We start from the raw sequence: 17,500 nt of genomic DNA, 5'->3' as shown, positions 1-17,500 counted from the left end.
TCTGTGTTCACTTCCTGTAGTTCAGTCAGTGTCTCCTCCTTGTGGTCACATGACTGTTGGTCTCAGATGAATCAATCATGACGTCATAGTTTCACACTTTAATGTTTAAAGTGAACTCTTTATTAGGGTTGAGATTTTAAATGAGACATTTACAATAAAATGTTTTAGATGAAATATCACATTTAAAGCTCAGTTTTGGCTGCTTTTTATCACGAAAGCGGTCGTTGCACATGATATGTTCAAGGACCGTCGGAAAAATGAAAATCTCACAATAATGACTGATAAACGGTGAAGTTTTGGTGATTGTTTAAAGAAAACGTGTTTCAATCCCGCCGGCTGGTTTTGGGGTTCAGAGGGTTAAAACATGAGTTTATCTTCACGATCGACTTTGACTCAATAAATAAGAGACGGGAAGCGGAGAATAGAACGCAGCATCATGAGAGCTGAGACATTAACGGAGGACGTGACCAGTGTTTCTCTTCCTGTTTGTCTCCCAGTACGCTGTCCTCCGGACCAGTTCACCTGCTCCAATGGTCAGTGCATCGGGAAGCACAAGAAGTGTGACCACAACATGGACTGTACGGACAACTCTGATGAGATCGGCTGCTGTGAGTCTATTAACAGATATTAGATACACTACGTCACCACTGTTAACAATAATAAAACATAACACAGGATGCTGCTCATCTCTTTAAGTGTTCACGTCTTTAGTTTCATAAAGTTATAGAAAACTAAATAATAAAACTTAATAATAATAAATAATAAGCATGTGTTTATACATGTAATCGTTTACTATGGAGGACCAAGGCTGTCATTACAAGAAACAAAGGAACAAAGAAATGTTCAATTATCAAATGTGCAGGTCATTTAAAAACATAAATTATAAATTAAAGCTGCAAGCAGCGATGTACGGGCCCTCGCACCTTCCCAGGTCTCGGGGGTACTGGCGGGACGCTGGCAGACGCGGCCGTGAATGTCTTTGACCAACGGACAATGCGTCCCGGAGTTCAACGTATTTTTCCAGCGTGGACTGTGTGACGCTGGAAATTATGTAGTGCAAATATTACACCACTTACTGTATCCACTATGTGGCGCTAGAGAACATGCGCAAACATGCATTATGTTGCTCTACATCAAGTGCAGACCACATCATGTAAATCGGATGCCGTTTGTCACATAACGCTGTTTTCCTGTTGCCAGTAGGTGGCGCTATGACTGAGTGAAAATTGGCTTGTAGACATCCTCAGGCCATGACTGTTATCAAGTATGGCAAGTTTGGGGCAGATTTGAGCAAGTCCAGTGGAGTTACATCAGCTTGTTGTTTAACGGCGAATCACGTAAAATGGCCGCCACGTCACGGCTACGCCATTCCATCAAACGTAAAGCTTTGAATAACTTTTAATAGCAAAGGTCTTTAGATTATACTGACCAAATTTGAAGTGTGTCTGACAAAGTCCCTAGGAGGAGTTCGTTAAAGTATAGCGACTAGAAATCAAGGGAAAATTCACACAAAAATCAAAATGGCCAACTTCCGGTTAATTTTAGAGCATGGTCCGAAGAGACTTTTTTTTAAATCTTCATGTGATACATGTGCCTACCAAATTTTATACATGTAGGTCAAACATAGCGCTGGGGCTGCGTTTTTGAATATTTGTAGGGGGTGCTATCGAGGCAATTTGAAAGGGTCAAGCCAAAAAGCCATATGAAATATTTATTTCCATCACCTATGACACCTGTGCAAAGTTCCAAGGCTTGTTGAGCATCCTAAGCCACAGAAAAATAAGCTTCATTTTTCATGGCGGATGACGCGTTGCCACGGCAACAGCGTTTAACAACAACTCACAATATTCATGATGAAGCATCATCAATGTCTTACGGCTTATCTTACCAAATTTGAGACTGATCTGGGCAACTTCTTAGTCGGAGTACATCAAAGTATAAAACTTGTCATTTCCTTTTGCCAGTAGGTGGCGCTATGAATTTGTGAAAATGTTGGCATAGAAATGTGCTCAGGCCTGGACCAGCATCATGCAGAACAAGTTTGGGGCAGATTGAATAAAGTACCTTGGAGTTACAACAACTTCCTCTTTCATGGCGAACGGCACGAAATGTGCGTGACATAGGCGCCACATAAAACGAAGGTCGTTCAATGTCAGTAGACCATTTTAGTAACTTTTCATCATTAATGTCTTTAGATCATCTTGACCAAATTTGAAGATGATCGTATAAATTCTGTGAGTTTGTTAAAGTACAACGCCTGAAAACGATTAAAAATGCAAAGAAATGGGAGTATTACTGCATCGCCCCCTAGTGGTTGTATGGAATAAAAATGTGAGGGCATGTTACAGGACACAATGTGAACATATGCTACAGATTTCGTGAGGATAGGCCACATGGTTTCGAAGTTATATATATATTGCTGTAGAAGGCCACGCCCTATGATATTCATTGGTCCATATATTTTTAATGCAATAGGATATCAACAAGCTTTTCCTAACTTTTGATGATATAGATCCAATAATGATTCACAGCTAATTTGGTACCAATCAGACCCAGGATCTAGGAGAAGTGAATTTTTTCTTTTTTTCCCAAAATTTAAAATGGCGGAAAATTTTGGTAGGCGGAGCTTAGGGTCCCAAGAGGATTTTTTTGTAGAACTCATTCAGTTGCTCATGTCCGTAAACTTTTAAGTCATTTGGACATACAGGCTGTCGGAGCTTGCCTTTCCAACTTCTAGGGGGCGCTAGGGAGCAATTTTGTTATGCTCGAGCATGGGACCCATAAAATATAAAATTTTCCCGCAGTCCTGATATGCTCGCCAAATATGGGACATGATAAAGCCCCCAAAAAGGCATTTAATTCGAGAGAATAATAATAATAATTCCTACAGTTTCAATAGGGACCTCGCGGCCCGACATTGTCGGTGCTTGGGCCCTAAAAATGAACTAGTTATTCATTTCATTCATGGTGGAATAGTACATTTGATTATAAATTCTGTCGTTATGTTTTACCAAAGTGTCTTAAAAATAATAAAAGCGTATGATGTTGTTGTTGTTGATTTGAACAGGAAACTTGTGATGTATTCTAACATGTCTCTTCTTCTTCTGTGGTGTCAGACCCGACAGAGGAGCCTCCTCCTCCCTCCAACAACACCATCGGCTCCATTGTGGGCGTGGTCATGGCGCTGTTCGTGGTGGGCGCTGTGTACTTCGTGTGTCAGCGCGTCCTCTGTCCTCAGATGAAGGACGACGGAGAGACGGTCACCAACGACTTCGTGGTTCACGGGCCGTCGTCGGTGCCGCTGGGATACGTTCCTCATCCGAGCTCTCTGTCCAGCTCGCTGCCAGGTGGGACTAACCTCGTATGTCTGTATCTACGTTATTGTGTTTAATGAACGTGACGCTGACGCATGTTTAAACCTACAGGTATGTCCAGAGGGAAGTCTGTGATTGGCTCCCTCAGCATCATGGGCGGGAGCAGCGGACCACCGTACGACCGCGCTCACGTGACCGGAGCTTCATCCAGCAGCTCGTCCAGCACCAAGGGGACATACTTCCCCCCGGTGAGACATGTGGTTTAATATTTAATATTATATCAGAACATACTTCCCCCCGGTGAGACATGTGGTTTATTATTAAATAGTATATCAGTGGAAACAACACAGTTTATTATTAAATTTACTTCATGCTGAAGTTATTTACCTGCTGATTGTCTTCTATATTGTTTTGTTGCAGATCCTGAATCCTCCTCCGTCTCCTGCTACAGTCCGCTCTCAGTACACCATGGAGTTTGGTTATTCCTCCAACAGTCCCTCAACTCACAGATCCTACAGGTATCTTATTATCTCATGTTAATATATCTCATTATCTCATGTTAATGTATCTCATGTTAATGTATCTCATGTTAATGTATCTCATTATCTCATGTTAATGTATCTCATTATCTCGTGTTAATGTATCTCATTATCTCGTGTTAATGTATCTCATTATCTCGTGTTAATGTATCTCATTATCTCGTGTTAATGTATCTCATTATCTCGTGTTAATGTATCTCATTATCTCGTGTTTATGTCTCTCACTATCTCGTGTTTATGTCTCTCACTATCTCGTGTTGATGTCTCTCACTATCTCGTGTTGATGTCTCTCACTATCTCGTGTTGATGTCTCTCACTATCTCGTGTTGATGTCTCTCACTATCTCGTGTTGATGTCTCTCACTATCTCGTGTTTATGTATCTCACTATCTCGTGTTTATGTATCTCACTATCTCGTGTTTGTCTCACTATCTCGTGTTTATGTCTCTCACTATCTCGTGTTTGTCTCACTATCTCGTGTTTATGTCTCTCACTATCTCGCGTTTATGTCTCTCACTATCTCGCGTTTATGTCTCTCACTATCTCGCGTTAATATAATCGTTTTCTTACTCTGTGGTGTTTCTACTTATCTATATATTTTTTATTATTGTGTTTTTTGTCTCAGCGACCATCACTTGTGTTCTTACTCTGTGGTGTTTTCTTACTCTGTGGTGTTTCCTCAGCTACCGTCCCTACACGTACCGTCACTTCGCCCCCCCCACCACCCCCTGCAGTACCGACCTGTGTGACAGCGACTACACTCCTGGCCGTCGGGCTCCTCTGAAGTCTTCTTCTGGTGCTAAAGGTTACACCAGTGACCTGAACTACGACTCTGAGCCTCTTCCTCCTCCTCCGACCCCGAGGAGTCAGTACCTGTCAGCTGAGGAGAACTGTGAGAGCTGTCCTCCTTCTCCTTTCACAGAGAGGAGCTACTCTCACCACCTCTACCCGCCGCCTCCATCGCCCTGCACGGACTCCTCCTGAGCACCCACAATGCACCTCTCCACAGCCCGGCCCCCACAGACCACGCCCCCTCACTGTAAATAGCAATTGTGCATAAAAGAGGTTAAAGAGGCTGATGAAGAGGAGGAAACATTTGTACAGTGAAAAAGAGAAAAGCATATTTATATATTTTCTATACAGTGTTTACTGATGATGTCATAGAGGTTTGTATTAAGACATTTGTACATTTTTTTTAAGAAAAGGTTTTATTAAAATCATCACAAATATTAAGTTGCCTTAAACTGGGAGAACAAGAGGCCGAAGGACAAAAAGCTCACAGAGGGACGATTTAACTTATCTGATGCCAAATATGAAAAACATCAACAGGAGAAGAAAAGGAGGAGGAGAGCGCCCCCCTGTGGTGTCTGTAGTTACCATGTAAACTGGAGAACGCGGTACTTTGATTTACGTTTTACCTCCTCAGTTAGAAAACAGTGTCTGGTGGATGAGTCATGTAGCAATAACACAACATATTTATTAATCAATCAAACAGGAGGTGCTCTGTATTGACGAGGCAGCAGAGGATCAATACGTTTGATTAAACTCTACGGAGGCCCTGAAGTATGGAAGTTCATTGACGCCAGGAAATGCACAAAAGGGTCCCGTCAGTCCTTTTTTAGATTTTCTCATGATTTTGAGATATTAAGTCGTCATTTTTAGAATGTTTCTTGTGTTTTGAGAACGTTTTTCGTGATTTTGACTTAAAGTATTTTTTGTCATCATATTGTCAGAGATGGACTTCCATACTTTCTCCATGAGGCAGAAAGTGTTGCTGGAACCTGAATCTGAAGACAGTCAGCCTCTTTTGGTTTGTTTGTTTGTTTGTTTTTATTTTTGTTTGTTTCTCACTAGAAACTACTTCTTGCTCTTGTCCCTTCGGGGCCTCCGTACTAAACACTAAAACATGTCAAAGATCAGGTGTCGCATGACTCATCGGGATAAAAACCAAAACGTCATGTTTTGATTGACGACGTCGTCTCTTCTCGTTTATTTTCTCGTGAACTCGATCTCGTGCCTGAAAAGTTGTCGTCTTCATCGTCACGTTTTTATTTTAACGAAATGCTCGATAGTATTTTTGTACCACATATTGTGTAGATATCGTATTTATAAACTATTTAGAAATTCATTGTAAATCTTTACTTTTACTTTTCATTCCGTCTTTTTTTTATATCGACTCGTTATATTTTTCTACAAAGTTTCACTCAAAACGTTCAAACGACAATCTCAGAAGAACAAATAACAACAAATCAACAAATCCAGGTTTCTGGTGTTCATGAGTCATCGATCTGTTTTCTGTTGTCGTGACGACATAAATGTAATTTTCTCGTTTTAACTTCCTGCCGTGAACAGAATCTCTAATCTGACAATCTTAATGTTTACACTTTGTTCTTATTTTTTCAATGACATCATCCGTCTTAATGAGACGATTTTCATTTTTACAAACAGGCTGAAATATTTAATCTTTTCTCATTTTAGAAAATATTAAATTGTAGAAAATCAGTGATTCATTCAAATAATCTCGTCATTTTTTTTCTGATTTTTAAGTAATTAGAAAATCTAATTAAAATATTTTCTGAATAAAAAGCAGTAAAATTATCTTTGACGATGTTTCGAACTTTGTCGTTATACATTTTAAGTTTTTTTTGGTACTTTGAGGAATAAAACGTTTTTCGGCTAAACTTTATGAAACAAGATTAATTCTTCAATATTAAATTAAACAGTCGAACATGAAACTGGAAACAATTTAATAAAAAACTTAAAGACGAAAACCAGCTTGAATATTCTTTATTTTAGAATACTAATTTCACTCGTTAAGTTTTTGTAATTTTCTAGAAATAATCGTTTGAATCCAACAAAGTCCTGAAAGATGTTTTAATGTTTATAATGAAACTAAATGAACTAAAACAAATTATTGATCATTTATTATTTATTAATCACATCGTCGTTAGGAGTCGTTTCTCTTTGTCTGCACTTTAAACTTTACAAGACTTCTATTTGTTTTTTAAAACAAATAGAAGTCTGACTTTGTTTCCTTGTTTTAACCTCATTTTACATATTTTTTAAATAATTTGTACCGTTTTTTAAAAGTTTTTATGAACTTAATCAAATGTGTTTGAAGTCAAAGAACAAAATATTTAATCTGTTGAATCTGAAAGGAATCAGTTATTTCATTTTTAAAAGTACAAATTCATAATTTAAGAGAATCAATAAAACCAGCAGGTACTAATATTACAAATGACAGGTGTGAAGGCTGGCTATCAAATAATATTTATAATACGGATATTAATATAATATAACATTTCTATAAAAATGCAAACATTTCTCAAATGTCAAAACATTTTAGTTTTAGTTTATTTTACGTCTTTATTTACAGACGACATTAAAGAGAAAATTACTTTTATTGTTTGAAATCTTTCAGTTTTATGAACAAAAAGTTTAGAAGTGTCAGTTGGTTCAGAAGGTCGTAGGTTCGATCCCCTCAATCAAAAATACAAAACAAGTTGTTGCTACTCTGATTTCAGGCTTTTGATCTTTTTAGTTTTTGGTTGAAATGTAAAAATGTCGAGTCGTCATTACTTGTATATTTTTTAAGCACTTTTTTCTCCAAGTTTTCTGGATTCATTCGTTTCCTCTCACAGTGCTCCATCAAGCTATTGTTTGTTCCACTAATTATTGTTTGTTTACCTGTAAACATGAACACCTGGACCTGTAGTTTACCTGTAAACATGAACACCTGGACCTGTAGTTTACCTGTAAACATGAACACCTGGACCTCTAGTTTACCTGTAAACATGAACACCTGGACCTGTAGTTTACCTGTAAACATGAACACCTGGACCTGTAGTTTACCTGTAGACCTGTTCAGCCCACCAGCTGCCCCCAGAAACCTGTAACTCATGAAATGATTTTCCTTTTTGTTGAATATAAAGTGAGTGAACTTTATTTCTGTGTGGTTTTATTAATAATATATATATATATAAATAATAATACTAAAAACTCCTCTACTGCTACGTTTCATACATGTATTAATATAGAATAATTATAATATTCTATATATTTATATTCATATAATGTTAATGTGATTTTTATAAAGAGGACAAAAATATCTCAATATTTATATTTCATTATATTTGTATCTGATATTTAATGTCATTAATTAATAACAACAAATATTTATCTGCTGTTCATATTCAGAGTATTTAGAAACGTATTTATCTTTCCTTAATATTTATAATAATACTTTCTGCTGCGGCGTGTATGATTGGCTAGAATCTAAAATAAATTATGATGTATTTCTTACTCGCAACATACATTTCATGCATTAAATAAAATATATATATATATATTGTGGTTATTAAGGTAATTGTACCACGCCCCTTTAGCCTCACTCTGTGCGCTGATTGGACGGCTCCTGTCACGTGGTGAGGGAACAGCGGAAGAAGAAAACTCCGCAGCAGAAAAGAAGGTGAGGAAATAAACAAAAGACAAAACTAATGGTTTTAACGGATAAAACCGGTAAAGATACGTCATCACCGGGTCCAGTAAGAAGCTCTACGTGGTCGGTACCGGACCCGGTGTTCAAACGTAGTGATTTAGGTCAGATTTGTGACGGTTAGCGTCCGTTTCCGTTAAGAGAAAGTGAAAATATGAAGAGATATGAGACATAAATATGATATTAAACCGATAAACCGGAGATATTAATATATATGTTGATTAATCGATGAACTCGCGTTAGCTGACGTAATTAATTAACACATATTTACGTGTTTTTACGTCTCGAGTTTTTTTTTGTTGTTTTCGGGCCTGAAAACGGGAGTTTCCCACGTACGTACAGATACGTCATCATTACGTCATGACGTAAGGAAAGGTTACGTAGCGAGATGTAAAGTTTATTTATATATTTATATAATTTTTAGATAAAAAATAAAATAGACTAGTGTTGATTCATCAGCAGCAGCACAGAGACTAAATTATAATTATTAAAATAAGAATAAAAGAGAATTATAATGTTTTGTTATTTTAATATTTTTTCTGGATTATTTCTGTTTTTACCGATTTTTGACATTTTACAAAAGAATCCCAGAAAATTATAAAGAATAAACGGTAAAGAATAAAAATAATAAATACGTAAATATGACTTATATAAAAGATGTAACTTAATACAATTAAAACAATAATAATAAACTTGTGACAAAATAAAACATATCTATAAAAATAGTCTGAAATTAAAAAATTAAAAAAATGTAATATATCTGAATAAATAATATGTGGTTTTGTACATAAGTAATTATTTAATCCATTCATTTATCATCAGCTTTTAAAAATCTGTGAATCGTTGAAATCATTTCAAAGTAAAACGTCTGCTGATGTTTGAGTTCAAATCAGAAACTAGTGAGGCTTCATTGATCGTATCCATCGTATTCATCGGTATATATGTCATTCATCGTATTCATCGGTATATATGTCTCATTGATCGTATTCATCGGTATATATGTCTCATTGATCGTATTCATCGTATTCATCTGTATATATGTCTCATTGATCGTATTCATCGGTATATATGTCTCATTGATCGTATTCATCGGTATATATGTCTCATTGATCGTATTCATCGGTATATATGTCTCATTGATCGTATTCATTGTATTCATTGGTATATATGTCTCATTGATCGTATTCATCATATTCATCGGTATGTCTCATTGATCGTATTCATCGTATTCATCGGTATATATGTCTCATTGATCGTATTCATTGTATTCATTGGTATATATGTCTCATTGATCGTATTCATCGTATTCATCATATTCATCGGTATGTCTCATTGATCGTAGTCATCGTATTCATCGGTATATATGTCTCATTGATCGTATTCATCGGTATATATGTCTCATTGATCGTATTCATCGTATTCATCAGTATATATGTCTCATTGATCGTATTCATTGGTATATATGTCTCATTGATCGTATTCATCGTATTCATCATATTCATCGGTATGTCTCATTGATCGTAGTCATCGTATTCATCGGTATATATGTCTCATTGATCGTAGTCATCGTATTCATCGGTATATATGTCTCATTGATCGTAGTCATCGTATTCATCGGTATATATGTCTCATTGATCGTATTCATCGTATTCATTGGTATATATGTCTCATTGATCGTATTCATCATATTCATCGGTATGTCTCATTGATCGTAGTCATCGTATTCATCGTATTCATCGGTATATATGTCTCATTGATCGTATTCATTGTATTCATTGGTATATATGTCTCATTGATCGTATTCATCGTATTCATCATATTCATCGGTATGTCTCATTGATCGTAGTCATCGTATTCATCGGTATATATGTCTCATTGATCGTATTCATCATATTCATCGGTATTTCTCATTGATCGTAGTCATCGTATTCATCGGTATATATGTCTCATTGATCGTAGTCATCGTATTCATCGGTATATATGTCTCATTGATCGTAGTCATCGTATTCATCGGTATATATGTCTCATTGATCGTATTCATCGTATTCATTGGTATATATGTCTCATTGATCGTATTCATCATATTCATCGGTATGTCTCATTGATCGTAGTCATCGTATTCATCGTATTCATCGGTATATATGTCTCATTGATCGTATTCATTGTATTCATTGGTATATATGTCTCATTGATCGTATTCATCGTATTCATCATATTCATCGGTATGTCTCATTGATCGTAGTCATCGTATTCATCGGTATATATGTCTCATTGATCGTATTCATCGGTATATATGTCTCATTCATCGTATTCATCGTATTCATCGGTATATATGTCTCATTGATCGTATTCATTGTATTCATTGGTATATATGTCTCATTGATCGTATTCATCGTATTCATCATATTCATCGGTATGTCTCATTGATCGTAGTCATCGTATTCATCGGTATATATGTCTCATTGATCGTAGTCATCGTATTCATCGGTATATATGTCTCATTGATCGTAGTCATCGTATTCATCGGTATATATGTCTCATTGATCGTATTCATCGTATTCATTGGTATATATGTCTCATTGATCGTATTCATCATATTCATCGGTATGTCTCATTGATCGTAGTCATCGTATTCATCGTATTCATCGGTATATATGTCTCATTGATCGTATTCATCTGTATATATGTCTCATTGATCGTATTCATCGGTATATATGTCTCATTGATCGTATTCATCATATTCATCGGTATTTCTCATTGATCGTAGTCATCGTATTCATCGGTATATATGTCTCATTGATCGTAGTCATCGTATTCATCTGTATATTTGTCTCATTAATCGTATTCATCGTTATATATGTCTCATTGATCGTATTCATCGCTATATATGTCTCATTGATCGTATTCATCGTATTCATCGGTATATATGTCTCATTGATCGTATTCATCGTATTCATCGCTATATATGTCTCATTGATCGTATTCATCGTATTCATCGTATTCATCGCTATATATGTCTCATTGATCGTAATCATCGTATTCATCTGTATATATGTCTCATTGATCGTATTGATCGGTATAGATGTCTCATTGATCGTATTCATCGTATATATGTCTCATTGATCGTATTCATCGTATTCATCGGTATATATGTCTGTGATCGTATTCATCGTATTCATCGGTATATATGTCTCATTGATCGTATTCATCGGTATATATGTCTCATTGATCGTATTTATCGTATTCATCGGTATACATGTCTCATTCATCGTATTCATCGGTATATATGTCTCTTGATCGTATTCATCGTATTCATCGGTATACATGTCTCATTCATCGTATTCATCGGTATACATGTCTCATTGATCGTATTCATCGTATTCATCGGGATATATGTCTCATTGATCGTATTTATCGTATTCATCGTATTCATCGGTATATATGTCTCATTCATCGTATTCATCGGTATATTTGTCTCATTCATCGTATTCATCGGTGTATATATGTCTCATTCATCGTATTCATCGGTATATATGTCTCATTCATCGTATTCATCGGTATATTTGTCTCATTCATCGTATTCATCGGTATATATGTCTCATTCATCGTATTGATATTAATATTAATATTGATCGTCTTCTCTTGTCTCCAGGATCAGCTGAGCCTTCAGGATGCAGAGCACCACTAACTACCTGTGGCTGATCTCAGACCTGCTGGGTCAGGGAGCCACGGCCAACGTGTACCGGGGCAGACACAAGGTAGGTAACATGACTCACCTCTCAGCCAATCAGAGTGCAGGGAGGAGTCACATGGACATCTGGATATTTAATCCTTTAAATTATATTTATTCAGTTTTCACTTCTTCTGTTAGAATCTGAGGTTTTATGTCTCACTGGATGTTTTCACTCAGCTGTGTTTGTGTTGTTGTTGTTGTGTAGAAAACCGGAGACCTTTACGCCGTCAAAGTCTTCAACAACCTGAGCTTCTTGAGGCCGCTGGACGTCCAGATGAGAGAGTTCGAGGTTCTGAAGAAACTCAACCACAAGAACATCGTGAAGCTCTTCGCTGTGGAGGAAGAGGTCGGTGAAAAGACAATATAGTCAAAATATTAGTGCTGGATAAGTTAACGCGTTATTATCGCGTTAACGCATTAATTAATTAACGCCGACAACTATTTTATGGCGCGTTAATGCAGTTTATTATTTATTATTAAGCGGACATTTTTAACACAAGAACCGACCGGCCGGCAGCGAGCGGTGAACAGCTGTTTGTGTGGCGTCTCTTCGTCTCTTCCTGTTTCCTTCACCTACATTCCCCTGGGTCCTAAGGCCCTCCAAGTACAGCTTCTTATCACCCTCTATGTACCAACGTACATTTATAACAAATACCACACATATTACGGTAATCAGCATTGCATATGTGTCTGACCTAAATACCACAAAAAGCAAAAAATAAATGATTCATTTAAATGATTGTTTTAGAGTTTTTAAAGTGTTTTGTTTGTAATATGTATAATAAGCATCATTTAGTTATCACTACTGAGAATTTAACAAACATAAAAACATGACGTAGATAGGTTTGCAGTTTTCAAGAAGTATATTTAAATATCATCTCTTACACACATGAAGATAAAGTTATGAACACCGGCTGAATATCTATGATCAGAATCATTATAACTGTGTTATAACTGCTGCTGTGTAAAGGGAATACTGCTGCTAACAAGAACCTGATGTGTTTAAAGTGTTTAAACCAAATGTTATTGACCTTTTGTTCATATAGCAGTACTTTAAAATAAAAGTGCACAATACACTACTTTTGAATTCATTATTGAATTTTGCGCATAACAATGAGATTAATCGCAGAAAAATCATGCGATTAATCGCGATTAAAAATTGTAATCGTTGCCCAGCACTAATATATATATATATATATATATATATATATATATATATATATATATATATATGAATATATATATATATATATATATATATGAATATGAGTACTTCAGAGAGTATAAAGGTGTGTCCTCTTCAGTCTAACACACGTCACAAGGTGCTGGTGATGGAGTATTGTCCCTGTGGAAGTCTCTACACCGTCTTAGAGGAATCCTCCAATGCGTACGGACTCCCTGAGGACGAGTTCCTCCTAGTCCTCCACGACGTGGGTCGGTGGGATTCTTAATTATTACCATACCTGTGTACTGTTGGAGGTGTGTCTCCCAGGTGTTCTCTGATTGGCCGTTGTGTGTCTTCAGTGGCAGGTATGAACCACCTGAGAGAGTACGGGATCGTCCACCGAGACATCAAACCAGGAAACATCATGCGAGTGATCGGAGAGGACGGACGGTCCGTCTACAAGCTCACCGACTTCGGAGCCGCCAGAGAGCTGGAGGACGACGAGCAGTTTGTGTCTCTGTACGGCACCGAGGAATACCTGGTGAGTGAGAGTCAGCTGGTGGGGAGGAGTCACCTGGTGGGGAGAGACTCACCTGGTGGGGAGGACTCACCTGGTGGGGAGAGACTCAGCTGGTGGGGAGGAGTCAGCTGGTGGGGAGGAGTCAGCTGGTGGGGAGGAGTCACCTGGTGGGGAGAGACTCTGCTAGTGAGGAGGAGTCAGCTGGTGGGGAGAGACTCACCTGGTGGGGAGGAGTCACCTGGTGAGTAAGGGGTCACTTGGTGGGGAGAGACTCACCTGGTGGGGAGGAGTCACCTGGTGAGTAAGGGGTCACTTGGTGGGGAGAGACTCGCCTGGTGAGGAGGAGTCACCTGGTGGGGAGGAGTCACCTGGTGGGGAGAGACTCACCTGGTGGAGAGGAGTCAGCTGGTGGGGAGGAGTCAGCTGGTGAGTAAGGGGGTCACCTGGTGGGGAGGACTCGCCTGGTGGGGAGGAGTCACCTGGTGGGGAGAGACTCAGCTGGTGGGGAGGAGTCAGCTGGTGAGGAGGGACTCACCTGCACCTGGTGAGGAGGGCTCACCTGGTGAGATTAGCGTCAGCTCTCATCCTTCAGGTTGTATCATCTTGTCCACCTGAAGACGTTCAGGTGAGGGTTTGGTCACCTGTTGAACTCTTCTTCTTCGTGTGTTTGCAGCACCCCGACATGTACGAGCGAGCCGTGCTGAGGAAAGACCACCAGAAGAAGTACGGAGCCACGGTGGACCTGTGGAGCATCGGGGTCACCTTCTACCACGCCGCCACGGGCAGTCTGCCTTTCAGACCGTTTGAAGGGCCACGCAGGAACAAGGAAGTCATGTAAGAGTCCCGCTGCTTTATAAGGAGGAGAAGAAGAAGAAACAGGAAGCTGAGCTTGTTTGTTGTCGTCTCTCAGGTATAAAATCATCACAGAGAAACCGTCCGGAACGATCTCAGGACACCAGAAGTGTGAGAACGGGAAGATCGAGTGGACCACCGAGATGCCTGTTTCATGCAGTCTGTCCAAGTAAGAAGTATTTAAAGAAGTAGAAGTACCTCAGAGAGTGAAGAGCTGGTATTTAGAGAAGTACAAGTACCTCAGAGAGAGAATAGGAGGTATTTAGAGAAGTACAAGTACCTCAGAGAGAGAAGAGGAGGTATTTAAAGAAGTACAAGTACCTCAGAGAGAGAAGAGGAGGTATTTAAAGAAGTAGAAGTACTCTGGTCTATGACCTGGTCTCTGACCTAGACCCTGACATGGTCTATGACCTGGACTCTGACCCGGTCTCTAGTCTCTGACCTGTTCTCTGACCTAGACCCTGACCTGGTCTCTGGTGTTTCAGGGGTCTCCAAAGCCTCCTGACTCCGGTCCTGGCTAACATCCTGGAGGCGGATCAGGAGAAGTGTTGGGGCTTCGATCAGTTCTTCGCTGAAACAAACGACATTCTTCACCGAACCATCGTCAATGTGTTCAGTCTGCAGCAGGCGACGCTGCACCACGTGTACATCCACGAGTACAACACGTAAGAATGTATATAATATATGTGTATATATTATATATAATGATATTCTGTTTAATATAAAATAATTTATAAAACTCTGCACTGCTTCAACAGATGAGATTTATTCATCAAATCTGTTAAAACAAGGTGTTTATTGGTAAAACACACAGAAAAGCTGATCTGTTTACTAATTTAAGAACTCCATGAGTCCCATATTTCTATATTTTCAATCTTTATTCTCATCAGGAGACAATAAGAGAGCTGGAGACCGTATCCCGGCATGCACTGAGCCAAAGGCATGGTTTAAGTTCCTCATGTGTCCACAGGGCGGCGCTGTTCCAGGAGCTTCTGTCCCGCCGGACCAGCATCCCGCTGCACAACCAGGAGCTGCTGTACGAGGGCCGCCGCCTGGTCCTGGACCCGAACCGCCAGGCCCAGAACTTCCCCAAGACCTCCAGAGACAATCCCATCATGCTCGTCAGCCGGGAGTCCGTCGCCACCGTGGGCCTCATCTTTGAGGACCGTACGTAGACCAACATGGGGCGCCAGACCAGTAGATAGATGTTAAGATATGAGACCAGTAGATAGATGTTAGGACATCAGACCAGTAGATAGATGTTAGGACATGAGACCAGTAGATAGATGTTAGGACATCAGACCAGTAAATAGATGTTAGGACATGAGACCAGTAGATAGATGTTAAGATATGAAACCAGTAGATAGATGTTAGGACATGACCAGTAGATAGATGTTAGGACATGACCAGTAGATAGATGTTAGGACATGACCAGTAGATAGATGTTAGGACATGACCAGTAGATAGATGTTAGGACATGACCAGTAGATAGATGTTACGATATGAAACCAGTAGATAGATGTTACGATATGAAACCAGTAGATAGATGTTAAGACATGACCAGTAGATAGATGTTAGGTCATGAGACCAGTAGATAGATGTTAAGACATGACCAGTAGATAGATGTTAGGTCATGAGACCAGTAGATAGATGTTAAGACATGACCAGTAGATAGATGTTAAGACATGACCAGTAGATAGATGTTAGGACATGACCAGTAGATAGATGTTAGGACATGACCAGTAGATAGATGTTAGGACATGACCAGTAGATAGATGTTAAGACATCTATCTACTGGTCACAGATAGAAGAAGAAAAGTTACATTTTGAACTCGTGATGTTTTGTGTTCACAGCGAGTCCTCCTAAAGTTCAGCCTCGCTACGACCTCGACCTGGATGCTAGCTACGCAAAGGTGATCAACACGGAGAGAAGTTCATTAACCAACCAGCACTAATGTTTCTGTGTTATTATAATATTGAATATTTCTGAAGATTTAAACTGAAAACAAACACACTTTAAATATCATGTTTTATTTTATTTATATGTGAACGTTGTGACTGACGGCCCTGATGATGATGATGATGATGTTGTTGTTGTTGTTTTTCAGACGTTTGCGGGGGACGTTGGACATCTGTGGAAAACCTCAGAGTCTCTGCTGGTTTATCAGGAGCTGGTTCGTAAAGGAGTCCGAGGTTTGATGTGAGGAAACACGTCTGTTTACATTTAGCTCAACTTCTGTATATACAGGTGCTGGTCATTACCAAAGGAAATGCAAAATTGACTTTCATCAGAGAACATAACTTTGGACCACTCAGCAGCAGTCCAGTCCTTTTTGTCTTTAGCCCAGGCGAGACGCTTCTGACGCTGTCTGTTGTTCAAGAGTGGCTTGACACAAGGAATGCGACAGCTGAAACCCATGTCTTGCATACGTCTGTGCGTAGTGGTTCTTGAAGCACTGACTCCAGCTGCAGTCCACTCTTTCTGAATCTCCCCCACATTTTTGAATGGGTTTTGTTTCACAATCCTCTCCAGGGTGCGGTTATCCCTATTGCTTGTACACTTTTTTCTAACACATCTTTTCCTTCCCTTCGCCTCTCTATTAATGTGCTTGGACACAGAGCTCTGTGAACAGCCAGCCTCTTTTGCAATGACCTTTTGTGTCTTGCCCTCCTTGTGCAAGGTGTCAATGGTCGTCTTTTGGACAACTGTCAAGTCAGCAGTCTTCCCCATGATTGTGTAGCCTACAGAACTAGACTGAGAGACCATTTAAAGGCCTTTGCAGGTGTTTTGAGTTAATTAGCTGATTAGAGTGTGGCACCAGGTGTCTTCAATATTGAACCTTTTCACAATATTCTAATTTTCTGAGATACTGAATTTGGGAT

General features: G+C 38.9%; 2 protein-coding genes across 4 annotated transcripts in view; both read left to right on the top strand.

Moving 5' to 3' along the window:
- lrp6 (low density lipoprotein receptor-related protein 6) overlaps positions 1–7,797 on the top strand; it is a 30,589-nt gene extending 22,792 nt beyond the window's left edge. For both annotated transcript variants that reach the window (XM_076111264.1, XM_076111262.1), the window contains exons 19-23: positions 498–608; positions 3,117–3,347; positions 3,426–3,562; positions 3,735–3,832; positions 4,536–7,797. In XM_076111264.1, the coding sequence (XP_075967379.1) occupies positions 498–608; positions 3,117–3,347; positions 3,426–3,562; positions 3,735–3,832; positions 4,536–4,836 (878 nt within the window). In that variant the 3' untranslated portion in view covers positions 4,837–7,797. The remainder of the gene's footprint in view (positions 1–497; positions 609–3,116; positions 3,348–3,425; positions 3,563–3,734; positions 3,833–4,535) is intronic.
- Positions 7,798–8,249: 452 nt separating this feature from the next.
- Positions 8,250–17,500, top strand: part of tbk1 (TANK-binding kinase 1) — a 15,980-nt gene continuing 6,729 nt past the window's right edge. Inside the window, exons 1-11 of one of the 2 annotated variants that reach the window (XM_076111265.1) lie at positions 8,250–8,320; positions 12,000–12,105; positions 12,286–12,426; positions 13,385–13,514; positions 13,605–13,786; positions 14,439–14,599; positions 14,676–14,786; positions 15,103–15,282; positions 15,588–15,784; positions 16,472–16,530; positions 16,726–16,817. In XM_076111265.1, coding sequence (XP_075967380.1) covers positions 12,019–12,105; positions 12,286–12,426; positions 13,385–13,514; positions 13,605–13,786; positions 14,439–14,599; positions 14,676–14,786; positions 15,103–15,282; positions 15,588–15,784; positions 16,472–16,530; positions 16,726–16,817 — 1,340 coding nt within the window. In that variant the 5' untranslated portion in view covers positions 8,250–8,320; positions 12,000–12,018. Of the gene's footprint in view, positions 8,321–8,393; positions 8,414–11,999; positions 12,106–12,285; positions 12,427–13,384; positions 13,515–13,604; positions 13,787–14,438; positions 14,600–14,675; positions 14,787–15,102; positions 15,283–15,587; positions 15,785–16,471; positions 16,531–16,725; positions 16,818–17,500 lie in introns of those variants that run through there. The other variant, XM_076111266.1, reaches the window with a different exon arrangement.

This window comes from Anarhichas minor, unplaced genomic scaffold (genome assembly GCF_050575085.1).
Source record: "Anarhichas minor isolate MPS153535 unplaced genomic scaffold, ASM5057508v1 ptg000044l, whole genome shotgun sequence".
Taxonomy (NCBI): Eukaryota; Metazoa; Chordata; class Actinopteri; order Perciformes; family Anarhichadidae; genus Anarhichas; species Anarhichas minor.
Note: the sequence above shows the minus strand (reverse complement) of the source record. Positions and strands in the feature narration are given on the sequence as shown.